Source organism: Ambystoma mexicanum, chromosome 11 (genome assembly GCF_040938575.1).
Source record: "Ambystoma mexicanum isolate Mex_15411 chromosome 11, UKY_AmexF1_1, whole genome shotgun sequence".
Lineage (NCBI taxonomy): Eukaryota > Metazoa > Chordata > Amphibia > Caudata > Ambystomatidae > Ambystoma > Ambystoma mexicanum.
In genome coordinates, this window is record NC_090934.1 from 197,661,814 (window position 1) to 197,687,822 (window position 26,009).

The 26,009-nt window shown below is 44.9% G+C and overlaps 1 protein-coding gene across 1 annotated transcript in view; it reads left to right on the forward strand.

Moving 5' to 3' along the window:
• LOC138503230 (uncharacterized) overlaps positions 1 to 26,009 on the forward strand; it is a 204,708-nt gene that overhangs the window by 166,619 nt on the left and 12,080 nt on the right. Inside the window, exons 9-10 of the mRNA XM_069622816.1 lie at positions 5,295 to 5,376; positions 13,274 to 13,312. Coding sequence (XP_069478917.1) covers positions 5,295 to 5,376; positions 13,274 to 13,308 — 117 coding nt within the window. The 3' untranslated portion in view covers positions 13,309 to 13,312. The remainder of the gene's footprint in view (positions 1 to 5,294; positions 5,377 to 13,273; positions 13,313 to 26,009) is intronic.

The window sequence follows — 26,009 nt, forward strand, 5'->3', positions numbered from 1 at the left end:
CCGTGACAGGGTTTTAAAATAAAAACAACTCTCTGGACAGGGGGACAGAGCACCCAATCCAGTGACAGCCCTGGCAAAACAGTGATGTCTGGTCACCCCATTTATAACAGAGGAGTAACACCAAACTAGAACATCTTCCTTCCCTAAAACATCAGGCACTGGAAATAAATGGCTATGTCATGATGAGGAGGTGGCGTTGGCGTGCAGTAACTTTCCAAAACTTGGGGAACACGCGATGATAGCAAACTGTCTCACCTACAGTTGGTGACGGGTGTATTACTGAGGGATTAGGTTAACCGGGTCAACGGAAGTAGGAGACGTATAGTTGCGGTAATAGCGCCCAGTGGCGTAGCAGTATAGGGGGATAGAACAGGCTTAAGATGGGCTCCAGAGGACACATGGGCCATCCCTGCATCAGCACTCTTAGAGGGGCACTCATGTGAGATTTCACCCCTGCATTGAACAGGCTGTAGCGTTATTATCCTGCCTTGATCCTTATCCATCTCCTGTTATCTACTTCACTCTATCATGTTCCCCCTTTGGCCCTTGAAGTGTTTCATGTTGGCATAAGTATTATACTAATAATCTTTAACACACAGCTTAGTTGTGATCAGTGAACTGGCAGTCACAAGTGGGAGAGCGTCGAGAAGGTTGATGTGCTCTAAGTGGGCTCCCACAATATCTTCTCAGGCTCAAATGATAAAAGCCCCCCTAAGGAGCATCTGGTTCACCTTTTGGAAGCACGGGGTGAACCCATAGTTTAACACCACTGGAGAGGCAAAGGAATAGACTGCTTGATGCTCAACAGCAACACCAATAAGAAGCAAAGAACTAGCATGTTTGAACTAGACACGTTTTAACAATCTAGGCACTCATTTGCCACTCTTAGCCACAGTAAAAATTCTGAATGAAAAGCAGCGAACTGAATGGTACAGAAAGGGTTAAAAGAAGTATCACTGAAGTCATTAGAAGCCACAAGCTAAATGACCCTCCGAGGATCCAGATCAAAATATATGGGAGTTAAGGCAAAGTGGAATAAAAACATTACCCCACATGGTCTATTATGCTGGATCAAGAAAATGGGAATTGGGCTGGTCAAATGATAGCGTTGGGCCGTAGGCAACAGGTACCTTGTATCATCTAAGATACACAGTACTTCAAGGCATGAAGTGTGCAGGTTCTATCCAGGCCAATTTTCACACAGGAAGGACAAACCATTCAGTGGACCTCGAAAAGGAAAACTGGTGTCAGAGATGGGATAGTCAAGTGGGCAGCATCAATGGAAGTAGAATTTGAAAATGGAGCCACAGGGATGACAAATCCTAGACTCCCCAAGGTGACTCTGTCAATGTGGTGAGTGAGTGGAAGTTACAGGAGACAACAATCGCTCCGGATTCATGATGGAGTATGTTTGAAGTTCGAATTTCAAAACAGGTTATAACTAGAACGCGGTTACCGCTGGAGGGAGAATTACATCATAACCACATAAGAACAAGCAAGGCACAAGCTGCACAAAGTACCACCACAAGAACTATCAATAAAAATCAATTTAATAGAATCCTATGAATCCCATGAGATAGACTATGAGGAACGCTAAAACGAAGCCCAAGTGGATAAACATAAAGACTCAAAGCAAAGCAATACAAGACACAAGAGTCAGAGAGCTTACACCAAACACACTGACTTATGTGTACCTGCAATAAGAAGCACCATGGAACTGTAGCATCCTAAGAAACACATAATAAAGAATATGTATATATATATATAAATATATATATATATTTGATCTGCAAGCATCCTTAAATGTATGCAGACAAACTAGCCCCTGAAGGAGTCCAGAGATTAAGTTTTAAGCCAAGAAGTGATGAAACATGTTGGGCAGGCTGCATTGTGTAGTAATATTATAGAATGTGTTTCTAACATAAATTAAATGTACCAAATCATTGTTTGAGATTCAGCATTTACACACTTTATGTATGTATTAGTATGAATGAAGAAAAGTCACAGAGTCCACTCACGTAACTGTGTTAACATTTCTGAGTTGTCTGAAACTGGGGTTGTTTGTAGATGTTTTAGGTATCCTGTAAGATTATGGTAAACAACAAAAGATTTGTTAGAGTAATCCATGTTTGACATAGAATAGGTTTATAGAATTCAATTTACAGAATAAAAGAGTAGAACACTGACAATAGAAATGTACTTCTTTTCTCTGGGCATATGAGTTTAAGTGTCTATATAGGTTAGAATACCAGGGATACTCAGAGTCTTCTTTGCCCTGAAGTCTCTTCTTTAGTACGTTAGAGGGAGGTTAGAGGATAGCATAGATCCATGAGACTACCCATTGCTGGACACCGGTGGCCAATGGCAAGGATCCCCTGATAGACATGCAGCATCCCACGGTGTGGAGGTGCAGCCACTGGAGGAAGCCTTGCTTATACACATGACTCTAAATGGGAGCAGATGCTTAGATTTGATATAAGGAGTGCTCTGCGATGAGGTTTGCGGGCACAATGATGGAGTTGCAAGACATTGCCTACACACAATTGAATACATGAAAGAAATCTTTGGCAGTCCAGCAGCAGGTCGCTGAGGTAAGGCAATATTATTATTATTATTATTATTATTATTATTATTATTGTATTTATTGAGCGCAGACCAAGCTTTGAGTAGCAACGAAGCACTTTACAGAGGTATACACCAATACAGATACAGAACGGAGCACTTTCCAGAGTTGTACAATATTACAGATGCATAACGGAGCACTTTTTAGTGGTAACAACAGAACAGATATAGCTTGCGTTACCTAACACCACCACCATTAATGTTATCATGTGCCACACACATGCAGCAACTAAAGTCCACGTCTCATAGATGTAGGAGCGATTCCTGCTGATCTCACCAACAGACCCTAAATGACCCGGATATCTATTCATGCTCCTCCCACTTGAGGTCCTGAGTCTCGCCAGCAGGCTCTGCCACACAGAGTGCTGTGTTCTACTTTGGTACAAAATAGGGTGTCCACTCACATTTTTTTCAGGAGCCGAAATGGTCCCGCTGGAAGCCTGTCAGGGAGATGGCTTACCAAGGTCTAAAGACAATGTTAAGCCCAACAAGGGCTCGGCAAGTATAAAACATGTTCTTTCTGCAAGGAGAAGGCAGGGAGTCTCCAGAACATTCAGAGGATATTGCCTTTCCAGGTACTATATAGGGCATACTGACTACATGATTTGCAGTATCCCTAGCCTTTCTAAATAGCTGGTTGTGTGAGCACATAGCCAAAAGAGGCTGCTTATTTTAAGTAGAATAGGCACAAAGTGACCCCTTGAGGTCGAAATCTCCAAATGTATTTCCTGCTTAACCAGCATGGTGACTGCGAGGCTTCCTAAACCCGCCTCTCACTTACCTGTTCTTAGGTAGGTGCATACAGTGTGACAAAGAGGTGCCACCTCCCTCATGGTGATTGGTGCCAGTAGGAAAGATGGCTCAGCATTCGCATGTGTTTATGCAATGGCCAACTATCTGTCCTTGCAATTGTTGGCTGAATACTCATTGCCAGTATAAATAAAGAGTTGACGGTCCCAAGGGATTTCCAGAGGACCATTGCTTCGAGCAGGCTTTTCTGGATAGCCCAAACATACATCCCGCTCTGGGATGGAATCATTTCAAATAGTTAAACTTGGCTTAACTCGGTATATGCTGCTGATTTTAAAGGCTCTAAAGTAATCATTGTTGCCACTGAAGTTCGGCCAAGTACTTGTTCCTCTGCCACCACTGTTCACTGTTGGCATCAGGGGTAATGGTCAAACAGAAAGGAGATGGGAGGCATTCCTCTGCCCATCAAAGAAGCGGACAAATGCTTGTATCACAGAATGAATGATGGACATGCAGAATAACCTCTGGGGCGATATAATGCGGCATTGCAGGATGGTTCAGTATGCCCTTTCATCATGAGAGTGTTGCTGGCAGCCTGTTTCCTGCTATCCGAGTCAGCCAATGTGGATTCTGTGTCATCCAGCTGTGACTCCAGCCATTGCTAGGGAGTCCGGGGGGCTGAGGGGGCTATAGCCCCGGGTCTTCTGGTTGTAGCCCTGAAGAGAATCTCAGGTGCTACAGCCAAAATGCTAGCTAGCCCCGAGTCCTGCCAGTCCCGACATTAGCTTAGCCCCTGATCTTCTCCAGACCTAGCAACACCAAATGCATGGCTGCTCCTGCAGTTACCATCCCATTACAAACACATTAGAGCTTGTTACCCAACACTCCTGGAGCAAATCATCGCCATCAAATCAAATTCACTTGTATAGCACAACTAATCACGAAAGGCATCAAAGTGCTATCATGAGAAGTGACAGCAAAGGATTAGGGCGGTCTAGGCAAGCGGGTACGCTTCAATCGAGGCTTTGAAACGCTACGTAAAGTCAAAGGAAGAGAATTCCATAACTTTTAACTGCCAAGAAAGCCAGGCCAACACAACGTTCCAGTCCGTAGGGTGGCACTGCTATCAGAAAGCATGGCGCAGACCGCAGGGGACATTTGGGTAGATAGGGCAAAGATCTTTTTAGTGAGTTAAACAAAAATGGTACAGTTAGGGTCAGTTCAAGGAAGGAGGAACATAAGTGCATATTGATCTCCCACTAGACACAACACAGCCCACCTAATTTCCAGCCCTGTGGGGGTCCCTTCATGCTTCCCAGGGCAGCCCCAGTGATCATAAGCATAAAGGAGAAATTGTTGTGATATTCAAGAGCTGTGGATCAAAAGGTGATGTTTGCTAATAAACATATAATTCACACCCCCTTATTCAGTCTTGATTGGCCGGTGACCTCAACATAGACGTATCTGTGACTCTACTTTGGAGGCACGAGGCTGATTCAGAGTAATGACACCTTCCAATCTGTAATGCTCCATTAAAGCCAATGGGGAGTCTGGCTTCCAGGATGTTAGACTCCATCAGTACCCATAGGGCCTTTGAGGCTGGCCAGGTAAAGTGGCCTTCAAACCTATGAGGCAACACCGACTTTCATGGACCCCTTTGGACTGGTCAGGAGTAAACCTGTTCACCAAGCGATGGGACCCCAGCTGGGTCTATGGGGCTGCTGAGGCATGTCACGGGTGAATGAGACAGCCTGGACATGAGACTTCATTGATGTCCATTGGGCTATCGGAGCAGATTAGGTGTGAGTCTGTGTTGAAGTGCGTGAGACTCCATTGAACTAAATGGTACCAATGAGGCTGGCCAAGGATGAGTCTGCCACCCACGAGGCTATGTAACTAACAGTTTCTTTCATTCCTTTTAGACCTGCCCATCTGGATCACGGAGAAAACGTGAGGCCAACCCAGTACCAGAAGCTAAGATTTCCACCTACTTTAAAATCATAGGTAAAGAGCATCAGACACACTGCTCTCTGGCCCCCTGCCTATTCTGACCCCTGTGCTTTGTTGTCCCCTCTGTCCTTTCTGGCTCCTTTGTCCCCTCTGGCCTCTCTGGCCCCCGGGCTCCTTTGTCCCCTCTGGCCTTCTGGCCCCTCTGGCTCATTTGGCACTTCTGGACCCTCTGGGTCATTTGGCCCCTCTGGCCCCTTTGTCCCCTCTGGCCTCTCTGGCCCCTCTGGCTCCTTTGTCCCCTCTGGCTTCTCTGGCCATTCTGGCCCCTCTGGCAACTTTGGCACCTCTGGTCCCTCCGTCCATTCGGGCCCATATGTCTCATCTGGCCTCTCTGGCCCCTCTGCCTCTTTTGGCACCTCTGGCCCCTCTGGCTCCTTTGTCCCCTCTGGCCCCTCTGGCTCCTTTGCCCCCTCTGTCCTCTCTGGCCCCTCTTCTCCTTGGGCCCCCCGCCCTCCTGGCCTCTCTGGATTATCTGTCTGCCCTTCGTGCTGTGAATTGACATCTTTCAGCTTAACGAACCTTCCAAATGCTGGTGGTCAGCTGCAACTGATTCAGTGCCCACTCTGTCAAGCGAGCACACGACACGTTTAGAATGTCCACAGTCACGCGCAATACTCCCTTGTGCAATTTGGCACCACTGGATCAAAATAACACAGACATGTAATGTACCTCTACAATTATAATGTGTGTGCAATTCCTACTCTGGTCTGAAGGGGCCTTGTGCACTCCCTTCACTGCCTCACATGCCTGCCTGCTCTCTGCTGCTCTGTGTACTGTGGCCTACTCTATCCTTCTAAGGCTCTCTCTTTAGTAATTCCCTCTTTCACCTGCATTCTTTTACTTTCTCTGCTCTATTTCCGGGCCCGTCTTCTCTTTCTCGATGTCTGGTTCCCACGCATGCTGACTCTTATCACGTCATGCACCCTCTTTAGATGTTGCTGTTTCTTTCATACTCGTGTCCCTTTTCTTTGGAGTCGAGCCATCCCTGTTGGGATGCCTCTGGTCTTTCCATGTGGTCTCTTCCAGCTTCGTCAGTTGTATTTCTTCTGCTACCTGTCACTCAGCTAATCTTGCAGCCTCATGACTTTAACATGCCGTACTCCTCTGCTGACTCTTTCTTAATGTATGTCACTAGCCTTGTGAAGCGGTCTTTCATTCTCTCCCCAATAACTCTATGGGGCACTTTCTATGCTTTCTCTTCACATCCGCCCAATCCAGTGAGGGGCCTGTGGAGCTCCTGTGCACTCGAGATCTCCACCCTAGAAATCCCCCACCAGAAGAGCTCGTGATTCTCTCCCCAATGATTCTATTGGACACTTTCTATGCTTTCTCTTCTCATCCACCCAATCCAGTGAGGGGCCTGGGAGCTCCTGTGCACTCGAGATCTCCACACTAGCAGCCCACCCCCCTACCCCCACCAGAGTTCCCGCACCATGTAAGAGCTCCCCATACGCCCCTCCCCCTTTAATCCATTGGGCACTTGCTAAGCTTTCTCTTCACATCCGTCCAATCCAATGTCGTGACTTGGGAGCCCCTGCGCACTCGAGATCTTCACCGTAGAACTCCCGCACCCGAGTTTCCCCACCATTTAAGAGCTCCCCATTCTTCTGTCACCATTAATCCATTGGACACTTGCTAAGCTTTCTCTTAACATCCGCCCATTCCAGTGAAGTCCACGGGGAGCTCCTGTGCACTCGAGATCTTCACCGTAGAACTCCCCCACCAGAGTTTCCCCACCATGTAAGAGCTCCCCATTCTCCTCTCCCCATTAATACATTGGGCTCTTCTTAAGCTTTCGCTTCACATCCGCCCAATCCAGTGAGGTGCCTGGGGAGCTCCTGTGCACTCGAGATGTCCACGCTAGAACTCCCCCACCAGAGTTTCTCCACCATGTAAGAGCTCCCCATTCTCTTGTCCACATTAATCCATTGGACACTTGCTTAACATCCGCCCACTCCAGTGAAGTCCACAGGGTGCTCCTGTGCACTCGAAGAACTCCCCCACCAGAGCTCCCCATTGTGTAAGAGCTCCCCATTCTCCTCTCCCCATGAATCCATTAGACGCTTGCTAAGCTTTCTCTTCACATCCGCCCAATCCAGTAAAGTCCACGGGGAGCTCTTGTGCACTCAAGATCTTCACTGTAGAACTCCCCCACCAGAGTTCCCCATTATGTAAGAGCTCCCCATTCTCCTCTCCCCATTAATCCATCGGACACTTTCTATGCTTTCTCTTCACATCCGCCCAATCCAGTGAGGTGCCTGGAAGCTCCCGTGCACTCGAGAGCTCCAACCTACAACCCCTTCGCCCCATCAGACTTCCCCCGCCCGGCAGGCACTGCTCCTACTGTTATGTGAGTATCAGTATCCAGAGCCACACATAACGGCAGCATTTCAATGGATACACAACCGTTTCCTGCACCAGGAAAGCGCAGCCACGGTCTTCTGGAATCAACAGAGTCATGGCGGCGGCCATGTTTGCCATGAAGACAGGCATTGCAGATCTCTGTTGTGGACCCTGATCCGTCTCTGACAAATAAGCAGAATAAGTCCCCAGATTCACATACCTCAACAGAATGAGGGTGTAAATGTTGCAGTGTCTTTCGTTTTCATTTGTTTTTCTCTTTCCTTCTCTTCACTTTCACCCCTTTCGTCACACCATCTTTCTGTCCTTCCCCTACAGGGTTTTCGTTCATTTATTGGTGTGTCTTTCCTATGTATTCGTTTTTCTATTGCCTGCCCTGTACTTTCTCCACTTTCTTGAAGTCTCTCACACTCTCTGTCTATCCCCTTCAGTGTGTTTTTCCATTGCTTGGTCTGTCTTTCCTTTTCACTTGTTTTTCTATTGCTTGTCCTGCACTTTCTCGACTTTCTTGCTGTCTCTCGCCATCTCTTTCTGTCTCTCCCCTTCAGTGTGTTCTTCCATTTCTTGGTGTGTCTTTCCTTTTCACTTGTTTTTCTCTTTCCTTCTGTCCACTCTCACTCCTTTCTTGCAGTCTCTCACAATCTCTTTCTACCCCCTTCAGTGTTTTCTTCCATTTCTTGGTGTGTCTTTCCTCTTTATTTGTTTTTCTCCTGCCTGCTTTCCACTTTCACCCTTTTCTTGTAGTCTTCCACACTCTCTTTCTGTCTCTCGCCTACAGTGTTTTCTTCCATTTCTTGGTGTGTCTTTCCTTTTCATTTGTTTTTCTCTTGCCTGCTCTCCACTTTCACCCCTTTCTTGCCTCCCACACTCTCTTTCAGTTTCCCCATTGTAGTGTTCTCTTCCATTTCTCGGTGTGTGTTTCCCGTTTATTAGTTTTTCTCTTTCCTTCTCTCAACTGTCACTACTTTCTTGCAGCCCCTCACACGCACTTTCTGTCCCTGCAATGTTTTCTTTCACTTCTTAGTTTGTCTTTCCTCTTTGTTTGATTTTCTCCTGCCTGCTCTCCACTTTCACTCCTTTCTTGCAGTCTCTCACACTCTCTGTCTGTCTATCTCTGCAGTGTTTTCTTCAATTTCTTGGTTTGTCTTTTCTATTCATTTGTTTTTCTCTTGCCTGCTCTCCACTTTCACCCCTTTCTTGCAGTCTCTCACACTCTCTTCCGTTCTCCCCATTGCAGTGTTTTCTTCCATTTCTCGGTGTGTCTTCCCCCTTTATTTGTTTTTTTCTCTTTCCTTCTCTCCACTTGCACTCCTTTCTTCCAGTCTCTCACACTCACTTTCTGTCCCTGCAGTGTTTTCTTCCATTTCTTGGTTTGTCTTTCCTCTTTATTTGTTGTTCTTTTGGTTGCTCCCCACTTTCTCTCCTTTCTTACAATCTATCACACTCTCTTTCGGTCTCTCCCCTTTGGTGTTTTCTTCAATTTTTTGATGTATCATTCCGCTTTATTTCTGCTCCCTCTCGCCATCATTTTCCTGTTCCTTTCATGTCTCTAGAGTCCAAGCCCCTTCTCTCATTCATGTAGTCTCCCCCATTCTCTCCAGTGTGGCATCTCGTACCCTTTCTCGCCCTTTTCATCTTGCACTCTCCATACCGAGCTACCTCTTTCACGCTCATAATGTTGTTTTCTTCTCATTGATGCAGCCTCTGCCTTTCAGATTTTTGGTGTCTCTTTTGCTCTGATGACTTTTCTCCTATGGTGCCTCCCTTCTGCTCTCTGTCTCTGATACTTTCACTTTCTGGAGTGTCTCATTTAGTCTTGCATGATATTTCTCCTTTTCTCTCTTTGCTACTGTCACCATGTCCCATCTCTGCCTCATGCCGCCTCTCCATTTCCCTTGTACTCGGTCTCTTTCATTTTATTCTTATATCTTCCATGTGGTATTCCATCTTCCTTACCTGTCTCCCTCTACTCCATTGCACTCATGAATCTCTCCCATGTGATATTTTTTCATCTCTCTGATATGCAATTTCCCCCTTTTCCCTCACCTGCCGCTGATATTGCCAGTTTGCATTGTTTTCATGCAAACTTCATTGTTCTGTCTTTCCTGTCCCTCGTGCCTCTATCCTGCACCCTCTGCTTTTCCAGCTCATGCTGTCTTTCTCCTAATCTCTTGTGTCACTCAAGCAATATCCCCTGCACTTTAGCACCTTGAAGTGTCTCCTGTTCTAGATGGAATTACCAATAAAAATCTCAGACCAAATAACCGGACAGTCTCAATGAAGATGGCAAAGCACAACTTTATTCTCAATTTAATAAAGCAGGGCCAACTGACAGACATTGGAGTGATGCTTGCACACTCACACACAAACTTGATTACACAGAGGTTTTATAGCCCAATATGGATCATCTATGATGTCATCCTACATGGCAAACTGTAAAACCTATTGAGGGGAGGGGATTGGTTAGGGGAACATAACTACTCATAGAATACATACGGGTTAGTACACCATTTGCTGTCCCTTGTCTGTAGGGCACGCCTTGAACTACCTCTAAGTATCTATAGTACTGAGTATAGCGGACACAATGGCAGCAGATTGGTCTATGCAACACTGTATAGCAGGTTACTCATAGACCCACTGTTTGGTTGGCATTCTTACCCAACCTTGGACTTTTGGCTCGTTAACAGCACGTAAGCGAAACGAAACCCAGGTACTTGAGTCACGTCAGATTACTCCCTACTTTCTCAATGAGTCGATCATCTCTCATCAGTCCGACCATGAGCCAAAGTTTCCCATTTGTTGACCTTGTAGCCTGCTCTCCGTTCTTGGATAATCAAGGGAATATAAGCACATCACTGTCTTCATCCACAGCTTAATTGATGGCCCTTGTTTTTTAGTTCGGAATCACGTGTGGAGATCCCGCTTATTTATTGCTGTTTGACTCAATTATTCTGGGTGTCATTGCTCCTCTTGGCCTCTAGATACTTGCTCACTGTATCTTGTATAGACTTTAAACATTTTTAATTCTCAATTACTTGGCTCTTGCAAATGTTTTATTCTTCTTTAATGTAAGAGACATATGTCTTACATACATGGTTTATCTGTCTGCCTCCCTTTTTGCATTGCAGCTATTCCTTAGAAATAGCATCCTTGATCCTAGGCCAACATAGAGTCCTCTTTGTTTTGCACACAACGCTATTTTCCAGCGTCTCCTGACTATGCAACCTTGGTCTGTCTCTGAGGTAGCTGGATTGAGTCTTAGCACGAGCCGGCATCCATCTGCCAATAATGGCTGTCTTAGCCACGCTATATATTCCTCTATAGCAAGCTTCTATATGTCTCATCTACTTTGTGTTACTGCATATTTACACTTACTGGTCAGCAAGAAATGTTATCTTCTTTTGCATTCATGATTACTCTTTTATTTCATACATATTTCTCTTATTGCTTTCAGTTACATTGTCACTCTTAAGTATTTTCATATCATTTCAGTGTGTCTTCACTCAGTGCTCCAGCATTTCTTTCCACTCTTTCAGTGCAAGGATATATTTGATACGGTTGCCTGAGTGCATATCATCTCTCATACACTCGATGCGGTATAGGGACAACACATGGAGACCCATATAGTGCTCTTCTACTACTGTTCTGATATAACAGCGGGGAGGGTGCGGGAGTTAGGGAAAATGCATCCACCTGCTTGTCTACACCCCTTTTCCCTCTGTACTGGATATTCCAGCCCCTTAGATGAGCAGGAATTACCTTTGAGATGGATGGGGATGCAGATCTTACTCATACACAAAATAATAGAGCCGACTGTTTTAATGTCAATTATCTAAAACAGGAAGCATAACGACCATCAACGCAAATGCTCGATCTAACACATTTAAGAAAAAACAGTGTTTTTATAAGCAAAATGTGTCATCACTGACGACCTGCGTTGCTACCAACATCATCCTTCGTGGCAAACTACAAAAACGTATAATCATGAGTGATTGGCTCTGAGTGAACATCTAAGTATGTGATCCATACTAGTCTAAAAAGGTGTAACTGTGTGATTGGTTACTTAACATCAGGTGGGCAACTAAGCCCTCCTCTACAAATGACCACTATGAACGTCACTAAATACACGACGTCCCATTAGTTCTCACACTATAGGACCCCTGACCAGCAGGTCCTCTACAATTGGTTGGCACTTTGTCCATTTTTAGTACTTTTCCACCTACGTTAGCAGCCTGCAGGCTGGCCATCCAGATGCTGGTTAGGTTGCCTTAACTTTAGCTTCCCACCAATTAGCATATCAATCCATCATCATCGCAGTGGTCTACTGTCAATTAGGCCTTTGAACTTCATCCTTGAGAGTGTTCTTAGCTCTGAGAAAATTAGGGAGTAAGCAGCACAGTCTGCCTCCATGCGTAGTTGCAACCATCTTGTTTGTCCAACTTCATGCTTCCATGTGATTAGATATCATAAAATTAAGCCTTTTTGTGTATTTATTATTTTATTTCAATAGACCTCTGGCGTCTTCCCTGTTATGTTCACTCCTTCTGGACAGGAGGTTTGTTCTTACACACGATTTGTATCCAAAGTCAGTTTACTCCAGTTTGATAAGACCTTGGCTTCTTGGGGCTCATCCAACGTCGCCTTTTGGAGCTCTGCTTCTGTAATTCAATGTCTGCTTTTTAAACTGAGACACACTGAACTGAGGCCTTTTTGCTAATGTCCAACCTGCTTTAATATGTTTTAGTGGAAACATCCATAATTCTCTCATTCCTATGTATGTATACATTGGCGCTTGTCGCAATCTACTTTACTATAAGCTTAGAGCTAGCTTCATGATTACTTTGCTACTTGCGTTTCTTCTGCATCTGTACACGTGTAAAATGATTTAATATCTTCATCTGTTTCTGTGGAATACGTTTCTACACCTTGAGCCCAAGATTTCACTTATCCTTATTACTTTCTTGATGCCTTATAGAATATCCGCATTCTCTGATCACTGCATCTTGTTATTTCATCTTTAGCTCCATATAACATATATTTTGGCAGTGGCTGGTAATACTACCATTCATCCTTGCCGTTTATTGGTTCCGCTTCTTCAGGGATCTCGTTCAGATGGCCATAATATTTCTTTGTATGTAGATATGGTTTTCTCAATGGGTACCTTGACTCCCAGATTCTCTTAGGTACTGTTCCTTTCACTGGCACGTGACTGAGTCCATATTCTGCTCTTTGTCAATTCAGCTGTTCTGTATACGCCTCATACTTTGGTTTCCGACATACAGGTAAAAGGGGCAGGTCAATTGAGGTGGGGGTACTTGGCTCCTTATCTACACCTCTATTCATTTCTTCTCCACTCCCTCTCTTGCTTTCTATCTATCTGTCCATCTATCTATCTCTCTATCTATCATGTTTCTTACGTGATCTCAACATTTCCATCTCGTGAGACTCCAATGTCTCACCCCGTCGCGGTCTGACTGCATAGCTCTCTGACTCACCCAATAATCACTTGTTTTCTGATCTGTTTTTCCAGATTACAGAGAGGAAAACCTCTACCAGGAACACTGAGCAGGTGAGCAATTTAATGGTTCGTAATTTAAAATAATAATAATTCATCATTGCGTTAAGAAAGATGATCAATTTGCTTGTAACTACATTAATCAGTTCCATTTTCCAGTTAGAGAGATGGTAAAAATGAAATGGTAGAACCGATAAACAATTAGACTACACAGTGTCTGAACTTTACTCCAGTCATTACTCCAGGAAATATTTAACTGACCGTTGTCTACATTGGGAGACAGAACATCTGCCATCCACAGCCAATAGTCGGGATCAATGTTATAGCACACATTGGCAAGGTTAACAGTTTTGGCTTATGTGTAGGAATGGAATAATCATTTCCTAGGCACTGCCATAAGGCTACTGCAGTGCCATAAGAGGGCAATGGTTGCAAAATGGTGTGAGAGCTTGGGCATATAATAGCAGTACTTATTTCTAGCAGGACTTACGTGCAAGGACAAACACATTGTTCATAAACTAAATGAATGGCTAAAGGCACACTTTGTTAAGACATGTCTATTACACCTGTATCACATTTATATCTGCAGTTATACCATTAACTCTCAGAAGACTAATTTGCAATAACACTACAGGCAATTACAGCACAAGGTTTGATGGTACAGATTGATAGAGCTAGCTAGAATAGAGCCTAGGAGGATTTGTTTTGGGTGAGGGGAAGGTAGTGTGTGGGCATGGCCACTGAGATAAGAATGTCAATAGGTAGTCAATTAGGGTTGTATGTGATCTGATCGAATTTATTCCATCAAAATATTTTTTCTTTTTGGGTAGATTGTGCCACAAAAATGCAGGGAAGACCCCCCCCCCATAAATCCCTACTCCCATGAGCCCACCACACTGTTTATTACCCTAAACCCACCCTCCACATATATTTGCAGTGTCATTGTTGAAATTGAATTGGAAGAATTCTCCCGAGCAGTAATATACCTATCCCATCAATGAGTGAGTAAATAACCAAACAGCATCTACAAGTTGTGTGTATCTCCTCACATCCCTCTTTCCTGTACTCTAATGCTAGTGTCAACTTATCAGTGGCACTTTAGTGTCACCGAATATACAAAAATGCAAAGGAACAGTTTCTTGAAATTTCTACTCTGCATCATGAACGTGTAATTTGCTAGCATCTTTGGGTGCTAATGCTTGCCTTTTTGATCCATAGTGGCATCCAGAGAAGGTTGCAAAATGGGAGCCATCAACAGCCACTTTCCCAGCACACCTCCTGTGACTGTATATTATATGTACATATACTCTGTGGGCTTCACTGCTGTATTGGCAACTTCTTCCACAGATTAACATCTTAACACCTCTTTGGTTACCCAGATAACCTCATCACAAATAATCCGACCATCCTACAGACCCTTTACAAAAACTGCCGACCCTTGAGACAAACCAAAATAATATCTCAACCACTATTCATGCCCCAAAACACCACTGGTGGACTGCATATTGCTCACCGCCAATGGAAAGTGAACATCTCCCAGGCCAAGCAACCAAACTGAAGTACAAGAACCAATTTTACTCCAAATGTTCCAGGCCATCCTTTACAAGACAATTGAAAAAGTTCTGAGCATCCTGACCGCGCAACCAATTCAGCACGTCTACTATTAATACTGCCCTCCCTCAGTCTACCCTTCCTGCCTCCCAGCCCAAACATAGATACAGCAACTCAACAACCATAATTCCAACATCTCATGTACAACTCTCTTCTCACCAAGCCTTCCAAAGAAACATCATGTGCTCATCATATACTAATCAACGATGTTGAGTGATCCAAACATACTAACTGAGCAGTACGTGGCCTTCAGCTACAGGCCATCCTTTCGACACCCACTGAACCTAACAGCAGCCCAACCTTCACCATACTGACCTTTCAGCCATCGGCTATCCAACTAGCCCCTTGTGAATATGTGCAGACTTGACAAATCCACAAACCGAGCAGAACATTCATCGCTAATACCATGTCCCGGTATCCGGTCATTGCATCGACAACCAACGCATTGACAGCCATACCATCTAAAAAAAAGCATCACAAAAAAGTATTTAATACATTGTTTTAGATGGTAAAGGGTTCAGTTTAATAAAAATGGGCTTTAAAGGTTAAAAAAGGAGGGTTGGGGTGACCCCCCCCCATAAAAAAAATAAAAATAAAATGCATTAGATGCTTTTTTAGATGCTTTTTTTAGATGGTATGGCATTAGATGCTTTGGCTGTCAATGGAATGACTATAAACCCATGTCCCCAGGAAGTGCTGACCAACATCAATAGCAGCTGACTCCGTAAACCAACCAACAAATGGTACCTCCACCCTCATCCAGTCCAATTTGTTCCAGGCCTCCCCACCCATATCTCATGAAAAACCGATGTAAACCAAAGCATACCTTGGCAAACAAACAGTGCATCAACAACTGAGCACTCCCAGCTCATTCGGCAGAGTTCTTATGGAAAACTCCAGACTCTCCAGACCAACCAGCTGAAAGGGTTACATGTAATTATAAGTAATTAAATAATAACTAATGAATGACAACTAATACAAAATAACTAATTCCAAAATAACTAATTCATTTTCTGTTGTTTTTTTTTAAATAATACTAATTTTCACTCACAGCCAAAACCACTATTCCCTCGCACAACCCCTTTTTAAATTTTTTTTTCAAAATGAGTTATTTTGGAATAAGTTATGTTTTCATTTGTTATTTTTTCATTAGTTGTTTTGGATTCGATATAATCACTGCATACCATCTGAAAGCACTGCATCCAATCAAGTCCATCTGCCAACGCCCACCTGCACTCCCCATGTGTGAACCGCTGAAAATCTTACCTGAGGCTTAGATTCCATGCCGTGTGATAGCCATAAATTCCTCATCGCTTGCCCCAAGTTCAATGACATGCTTGACTCCGGTTATGAGCAGTGGTTAATTTGTAGGGGTGTTTGCCAGGGCCATCTGAGCCCTAGCACTGATTGTCTCAGACTCAGATTGATTTTTAAGTAATGATAGCCAGAGCACCCATCAACCACAATGAGCAGGTGTAAGCTGTAGTCTAACCCCAAATGTGTCAACACTGGGGAGCAGCTGTGGGTGGTGGCAGCAATGATGAGGGAACTGGCCACCCACAGTGTCACAAACGTGCTAGAAAATATTTGGGCCCTGGCACTTATTTTCTTACAAATGAAGCGCTGGTTATGAGCAGAGCGTGGTCCGCTTCTGCATCACAAGCTGCTCAGCTTCTGCTCTGAAGCTTGCTCTGGTTTCAGGTGGCTAATGATTTCAGTTCAGGGCTCATGCGGCTTGTCATTTTTGCCATATGTGGCTGTGGTTCCAAGACACACCTTGGGCAGAGCTATACAGTAGTCTTACCTATAAGAAATGACAGATTACCAATAAGCTGAATAGAAAGGATATCTGGAAAGTCAGGCATGACTAAATGATACAAGAAATGACAGATTGCTGATATGATGAACAGAAAGGACATCTGGAAAGTCAGGCATGACTAAATGATACAAGAAATGACATATTGCCGATATGATGAACAGAAAGGACATCTGGAAAGTCAGGCATGACTAAATGATACAAGAAATGACAGATTGCCAATATGATGAACAGAAAGGACATCTGGAAAGTCATGCATAACTAAATAATACCAAGAGGAGGGATCGGAACGGCTAAAAACGCCACAACAATAAAAGTCCAACTAAAAAAAGAGGGCCTCAGGGTCACAACAAGGGATAGAGATCAAAGAAAACAAAAGAGGCAGGTTGAAGAGGAGAGGAGAGGGTAGGGCAATGCAAGCAAAACAGAACAGGAAGAATGGAAAGGCACAAGACGAAGGAGATGTAAAAAGGGGGAGGAAAGGGTGACTGATCATGTAGAAAAGAAAGGGAAAGTAAGAAATGGGGCAAATCTCATTACACCATTAGGAGAGCCAAATGATGGCATGCAAGAACATGGTCCTGCAGCATCTCTTTTTAGCATCCTTTCCACACACTACTGAAGACCCACGTCTGCTGTTACACTTCCCCCTGTAACAGGAGTGTCCTTGCAACACATTTGCGAAACAATCCTTTTGAATCCATAGCCCGTTTCAGAGGCTTAGGTGACTTGGTAGTGAGTACAATGTCTGACAAAACATGAGCCTTGCCTCTTGGTAAGCCTCTGTGTGCTTATCTGAAGGGTCAGTTGGGTTTTGGTGTCAAAGGACCATGGATTATCTGATGAGAAATGTGCAGTGTCTAACTGGAGGAGTGCAGCTTCAAGACACTCTGTGGCCTACCTCTAAGCAGCCCCTCTAGAACATTACAACATTGCACGAGACCAGATTCTCATGAGCTGGGCAACACAGGGCGCTAACATGGAGAATGCATGATCAAAGCGGTGTTCCCACCTTCTAGATGACTTACCTAGGTCACAGGCTCATGCACTCAAGGATTCTTTCAGGTATTCAGGAGGGACTTCGTATGTAGTGATTTGCTGATGGTTTCAACCTAAAAGTCGTTTTGAATTTGATATCATGTCATTAGCCCCGTTGTCAGCCTTCTTCCAGCTTTCCCCCTCTTGAACTGAGCAGTCAATACAACATTTAGGTGTTAAACATCCATGTTAAAATATTTAGACAGTCAAAACAGTTGCTTGTGCCTATTGAATCAGCAGCCAAGAGTGGCTCTGGGGCATCGAGAGATGGGCAGTGTTACTCATCAGATTCTGCTGTCAGACATTAAATAGTCAGTTGTCTAGGAATCAGCGGCCCATTCGCCATGGGTTAAAACAGTGATAGCAGCTATTTTAAGCAACAGTCTGAAGGCGAGCGTCCCCAGATAGCACGACCCTCCCCACAATGAGAGACAGTAAAGGACTCTCCCAAGATGGGAATAAGGCTAAGAAAAAGGGGGAGTGAGCTTAATCGGAGTTTATATAAGTCAAAAATAGGGCAAGCAAAGGACTCTGCAAGCTAGAGAGCGCTCTGCCTGACACTAGTAAAGACAGGTTTATATATTTACAAAACGCGTCATAAGAGCCTACACACTATAGGGGGCACATGTTCGTGGGGATTGGGTGGTGGCGACTAACTATAGGTGCAGCTGTGATGTGTTACGCCGTGGTTGGTGGACATCACTGGGTGCCATGGTGGGGCGGGCAGGTCAGCTGGGCTCATCTGGCCGATGCTGCGGTTAGCCAGGCATGGCCAGTGTCATTGATGAACGTCTTCCCTGGCTTTCTGCCCTAAGGGCGACGCACACCCCATTCATTCAATACTGCAATATTATCTTTCCCTGTAAATCCTACAATAGGTTATTCTACAGGTTAATGCAACACAGGAGGAATGCACCTAAAGTGGGGTCCTTTGGTGATACATCAATACATGGTTACCATCATCCTGTTGGCCGGGTATCATAGGTCACGGGGTTAGGCCTCAGGGCAAGGGGTGAGCTATCCAAGTTTTCATGTCTCGTTAGAAGTCATTACAAATGTGTTCCTACAGTGTTGCTATAATATTGGGCGTCCTAATTTTACAGGGGCTATTAACCTGGGGTGAGCTGGTGGGTCGTAGAGCCTAAAACAGGGCACCTCTGGCCTGCGTTTATGGCCGGGGTTTACTGCTGGGGTGTAAATAATTCAGGTGGCTGGCCGTGGCCATGTGAGCTGCGGGGAAACGTGAATGCTTGAAGCGGCTCCAGCCGAATTGGGGGAGGTGAGGCAGAGCAGCCCGGGCCTCTGCCTTTCGTCTGGCAGGCTTCAATGGGGAGGGAGGGGAAATGGCCTTGGATATGCCCACAATGGTATTCTCCTCGTGTGTTGCAGATTATATAGAAAAGGCATAAACATTCATGTAATGTACAATACTCATTGAGTTTTTTAAAAGCTTACATTTCTACATTGTTAGTGCCTTTACATGGCCATTTCAAATGCGTTACCTATACCAATGTTCCTATTGATAACTATATGTTAAGTATTTAACAACCACGACATTTTGTTACACTCTATGCATACACGATAAGCGAGGTAGTATTAAGGTTGGTGGAGCGCGCAGGAACAACTGGCCAATAAGACTGATGGCAGTGACACATGGTGAGCTTGGACATTCGAATACATTCTATGCGTTTCCTTACACAATTTACATGAGCTCCCAATGCTGTTGCACTTGTTTTCCGTTGCACTCTAGCAGCATTAATTCAGTTATGGCATAGGGCCTTGGAGTACATTCTTCTCGGAGAAACATATACCATAAAACCTGGGACACTTCTACCATTTGCGCATAGCTAAGGGGATATGGGTATTTCAACCAGGATGCCACATGAACACACATTCTGCCATCTTCATGGGGTTTACATATTTTATCAAAAGGTCATGGAGAAAAGAGTTTTATCACAGGTAGTTTGCATATTGGTATTTAGGGTCTCTACTTTTGTCGGGGGACCATTTTACAGTTCTTTTCCACCCCGGCCCTGCTGGCCTGGTTATACTGTGGACAGTGATACACTGCGGAAGGTGAATGTTAAAGTGTTTGCTTCTAGCACTAGCTCATGTCCGTCTGTTCATGGGAAAGGGCTCTCAGCGGATCTGCCAGGGAGCTAAGGCCACAGGGACAAGCAAGGACTCTCTAAAGGTGGGGGCTGTGCTGCAGCGCACAAGGGCTCATGTCGTTCTGGTGTAAAAAATGGTTTCCAGGGCCTACATTAATATAGCATGTTTGGTCAATGTGTCAGCCAGTGGTCCACCCGCCACCTGGGCCCTGGTAGCAGGGGGGCCCCCGATGAGCCAGAGACTCCACAAGGTGGAGTTGCAGGGGAGGGGGGTCTCTTGGACCTATCCTCCCATACATTTCCCCCCTTTTGTTACTTAAGTAACGAATACTGTAACTGCCCCAACTTCTGGCATTCCTTTTCTTCAGCTACTGCCTCGTCCCACGCAGGGGTGCCTTTTATGGGCATCCATGCCCTACATACCCCTCGCAGGCTTTCCCCCTTCTAGCATACTCGTCTGGTGTACAGGTCATATATATGCAATCCCCGCCCCCTTCCAAATCCACCCACACCTCCTTATACCACTCAAATCCATGGGGCTCTATAATTGTAGTGTGCCATAGCCTGTCTACTACATCCCCACTGTGGTATATGGGCACCATCTGGAATTGTGGTATGTTTTCCTCTCCTGTTTGCACCTCCACCTCCTGCATATTTTGTATTGCACAACGAGTGTTGCCCATTGTCACCATCATCATTGTACCATTTGGTACTGCGTTTGCACAACATCGAAGATCCACCTGGCACATACAAAAAATAAAACGGAACAACACCAACCACAGTGGGCATCAGCAATTTGACAGTCATTCCCAACCATGACGGGACACAGGAGAAGAGGTTGTCGAACCATGTGCTTGCTTCGGCCCCACCTTCCGTTTTCATCCTCTATCCTAGGTTATGTACTGCTTCGATCACGTGGGATAAGGTACCATTATTTGCATCTTCAGAAGGTACGAAAGTGCGGCAGGCACTTCCAATTTTTCGGCAAACACCTCCGTCCATCGCTGTTAATAGGTCTAAGACATACCTATTTTGCATGGTCATTAGCCGCAGTGCTCTCAGCTCCACTTTTATTACGTTAAACCCTTCTTCAGTGTCATTTGCCAACTGGATCAGCTCCCAGCGTGTGATTTGGAGCCATTTTGCATTTGCCCGTGCCTGGATACTGGGGATGAGTGAGGCGAAGAAAGTTTCTGCAGAGCTGAACAATCGATATTTGTCTGGGATCTGTGCCAGTAGTTCTCAGGATGCTTTTGAAATGTAGTGCGACGAGCGTCTGTTCCGAGATGGCATCTCCCCCTTATTGCCGGAAGACAGGACATATAGTTGTGGCTCTGCAGTTGGTTGGGCATCATTCTCCCGAGGAGTCTCTCGCATTTTCTTGCTCCCACCAATGTGGCTCTCTGGTATCACCATTAGTGCAGAATGTAGTGTGGCCAGTGAGCAGATGCCGCCCCATGATTGTGGGAGGTGCAGGTATGCCTGGCTGCCACATACCCAGTAAGTGTCCATGAGTGCCGCTGTCCCTTTTCTCATATCCGGGATTGTGAGGGTCTTGTTGCAGTTTTTGTTTACCCCCATGATAATTTTCCCCTCTCCCTGGAAACGCAGTTCATAGTTTATTTCTTTCTGTAGTTTGAATGGCTTTTCAATGGCAGTCACCCAGGTCAATTTTGAGATTTGCTCCTTCCATACTGGTGTACATGTTTTTTCTATCCACTGCAGTTTCTCTGGTGACACACCTCGCAGCGCCTCAGCTTTGCACGTTATCTCTTCATCTTTCCACTTATTTTACGAGAATAATGTCCCTTTTATTATAAAAAATGGTTCTTCCAACCATATTACTCCTTCCGGTTTCGGGTAACAGGTCTTCTCATTCTGCAGCATTTTAAAAGTTACCTCGTGTGCCTGGAAGGTGTTCTTAATTCTGCACAACGTGAGATGAAGCAGACATTGGGCATTTACAATAGGCAGCTCTTTTGGTAGCAATACTTTGGGTGTACCTGAAGCATGGGGAATAAGGGAGCAGACATAGCAACTCTCATGTGTTGCTTGTTTTGCAGTTGCACTCATGTCTGCATACCATTTATTTGTCTGGTGGGGGTTTTGTGGGTCTTCCCTCTTGTCCAGTCCCAACCCGTAATACTGATTTTATTTTCTACTTCCCACCTCCCTTTTTCTCCTATTATTTCTAAGATATCTCCCGGCTTCACGGGCGAGGAGCAGTCTAGACCCCCCTATCTTCCCTCCACCACTCTTTTCCCATTCATCATATAATGCTGCATATTTCATTGCCATTTCTTCATTCTCTTTCTTTATTCTAACAGGTAGTGTGTTCTCTGTTGTGGGGGTGGTTACATGTGTGGGCACGGTGGTGGGGGTGTTGTACAGCCATGATATAACAGAAGGGTTGCAATCATTTAAACTGTGGACATTGTAATCGGAGACATTATCCTGCATTTTAACCTGCATTCTTTCATTTGGTGAAGTAGCTGCATTGGGCGGTTTCGTGTTATATCCCCATACAAGTTTAGATCCGTCCCACACCAAAAAATCACCTTCTTTAGTATCCGCAGTTGTAGTTTGATTTGTTACATTATTCCCGTTATTCCCTCACCCGTCGTTCGTCTCGAAAGAGATGAACGCTATAAACCAATAGGTAGCCAAGCCAAACAGTATTGTAAAAAATAATGTAATGCATACAGACAATCCACACTCCTACGAATATCTACACCTTTCAGCTAAATCATCTCTACATCTAATCAATCTATTCGTTGCAGGCTGCCCTTTTGTTGCCATGGTAGTTCCTGTTTAAAATATAAACGTGCATTAAGTACATGCATGTAAACATTTTTGTTGGTACTGTGTGTACCAGGAAGTCATAGAAAGGGATATTGTTGGGGGGGGAGAGGGGTGCACAGAGAAGGGAACAGAAAATACATATATTTGACACTGTTATTTTCTAAATAATAAAGTCTTTTTTTTTTCGATCATTAATTTTTCTCTCTTGTCTCAATCATTAACCTGTAATGAAATTATTTTGTTAACTTCTCAATTCACCAGTTACACTCCTCCATTCATCTGTTCATTTTTACTCATCATTTCCATTATTTTTGTTTGCTGTTGTCTGTGCCTCCCCATCCACTTCTTCCCGCACACTATTATATGCCTTCCGCACATCTGTCAAATGTATCCAGTACCTGGGTCCCTTCAACTTTACAGCTGTGGGTGTACAAAACACTACTTCGTATGGCCCATGGAACCTTGGGGCATTCCACTGGCGCACAAAGCTCCGGACATAAATGACCTCTCCTGGCATTAATTGTACTTGTATGTCGGGTTCCACAAAGTAAATGGTGGTGAGAGCTGCCTCGAAATTGCACAGGCTGCCCTAGTTAGCTTCTTCAGGTAATCTGTGAATTCATCTCCTAATATTGTGGCGCTTCTGTGTGCATCTGAGTGTTGGCGCAGTGGGGAATGTGCTGTGTGCATCCGTCTTCCCGTCACAATTTTGTGCGGGGACAGTTGATGATCCTTGCTCGGCTGATTCCTCAGCTCAAACAGTGCAAGGGGTAGGCAGTAGATCCAGTTTTTCTTTAATGAGAAACACAATATAGACAATCTTCCTTTTAACAGGCCGTTCATTTTCTCAACAACGCTGTTACTTTGGGGATGATAAATCGAGCAGGGTTTATGCTTTATTCCCAATAATGCAGTCACTTCCTTGAAGAGTTTGTTCACAAAATGAGTGCCTTTGTCTGAGCGAATTACGTCACAAATTCCCCATTGTGGGAACACTTCCCTCACTAGGAACTTTGCAGCGCTCTTAGCATCAGGGCGCGCACATGGACCCGCTTCCACCCACCTGGAGAATGGACATACAACCACTATCATGTAGCGTGCCCCATTACACCTCTCTCCCATGTCTGCATAATCAATATGCAGTTCTCTCAAGGGCCCTGTTGGTTTTGGAATTGTCCCCCTGAGTGTCCGTAGGGTCATCTCGGAGTTATATATTTGGCAAGTCGTGCACTCCATTGTCAACCTGTAAATGTGCTCCTGGAGACATGGCACGAACCAATCTTCCTGTATCTCTGTCGCAATGTGTTGTTTAGCATTGTGCGCTGGAAAGTGTAATTGCTGGAATGCTATTTCTAACAGTTTGATGGGCATCACTACTTTTCCTGAGTTATTTTGGCGCCACAATAAATCTGTTGCCGATTGGCTGCAAACCCTCCTTTCCCACAACACTTTTTCTTCACTACTTGCACCTTCCTGCAGCTCTAGTATTTGCGATATGGGCATGGCATTGTATCCTTCTGGAAGTTCTTCGTTCGTCTGGTGCTGCAATAGGTACTCACCTGCTCCATGTCTTTCAAAATACGAAGCCTCCTTGGCAGCAGCATCTGCTGCCGCGTTCCCCAAAGACACAACGTCTGTGTTGGACGTATGTGCTTGGCATTTCACTATTGCTACCATTGTTGGGCCTTTTAGGGCTTCAATCAATTCCTTCAACAGTTCGGCATGCTGTAGTGGGGTCCCATCCGCCCTTCGAAACCCTCTCCGCCCCCACCGGGCTAGACCTCCGTGTACGGTGGTCGTCATGGAAGCTGAATCTGTGTTTATCATCACTGCATATCCCTTAGCTGCATGTAATGCTTCTATTAGGGCGATAAGTTCTGCTTCTTGGGCTGAGAAATGGGATGGAAGGCGGTATTGTACTAACACTTCATAGTCACCTTCTTCTAGTCTCACTAATGCTAGTCCCACATGTTTCTCTCCTGTGTCCATGTCAATTGACGCTGACCCATCTACAAAGTAAACCTCTCCCTTGTTCAGGGCATTTTCACACACCACCGTGCCCTCCCCTGTTTCTCCTGTGTACGTTGCACAATTGTGTTCTTGCATGTCCTCTAGTGAGCACGGTTCTGTGATGAACGTTGCTGGGTTTACTGTCCTGCACCTCACTACGTGAATGTTGGCGCTGGACAATACTATCTCATAAGCAGTTGCTCGCTGTGTAATCAGTGTACTTTTTGATCTTTTTAGTATTGCAAACAATGAGTGTTCCACGGACAACGTGAAAGGGCACCCCATTACTATTGTGGCACTTTTCTTAATGGCGAATGCGGCGGCAGCGAGAGACTGCTCACACGCGAAGTGGCCTTGCATTACTGCATCTAATGTGCCGCTATAGTAGGCCAATGGTTTGTGTCCTAGGGAAGTCTTTTGTGTCAGCACAGCTGTCATAAGAGTCCCCTTGCAATGTGAGAACAGGTAAAATTTGCGCTGATAATCAGGTTTGGCGAGTACTGGAGCACTCGAAATTATCTCTTTTAGTGATACAAACGAGTCACTCATTTCTTTTGACCACTCAATTTTCCTGTTCTCTTGCTGGGCCTCTTTGAGCACTTGCAGCAAAGGTCTGGTGTAGGCTGCATAATCTAGTATCCATGCTCTGCAATAGTTACACATTCCTAGGACTTTGTGCATCTCCTTCACTGTGGTTGGTTCTCTCACTGACCTGATTGCTTCCACTCTGTCAGGTATTATCCTTTTCCCATCCTTTGATATCAGCTGCCCCAGGTACAGCACTTCGGATTGACAGTATTGTAGTTTCCCTTTGTCCACTTTGTACCCTTTATGGGCCAGCAGTGTTAACAGGGTAACCGAGTCTCTTCTGCACATCTCCTCATTCTGTGCGCAGATGACCAAATCGTCTACGTACTGAATGATCGTGCTTTCAACTGTTAAATTACCCAGGTCTTTGTGTAGTATGTGGTTGAATATGCTGGGACTCTCACAGTACCCCTGTGGTAGCCTGCAATGCTCGTATCACTTCCCCCCTAGTGTGAATGCTGTCAAGTATCTGCTTTCTTCTGCCAAGGGGATGGAGAAAAATGCATTTTTCAAATCAACCACTGTGAAATGTGATGCCGTCTTCGGGTTACTGCACAGTATGGATACAGGGTTCGGGACCAAAGGAAATTCTTTTTGTATGACGTCATTTAGGGGGCGTACATCTTGGATCATTCTCCAAGCCCCTCCCTTTGTTTATTTGATCGGATAGATACAAGTGTTACATGGGGAGTTTGAGGGCACTATTATTCCCTGTGCTAGCAATACACTTACTGTCTCTTTTATCCCTTCCTCAGCGTCGCGGGACAATGGGTAT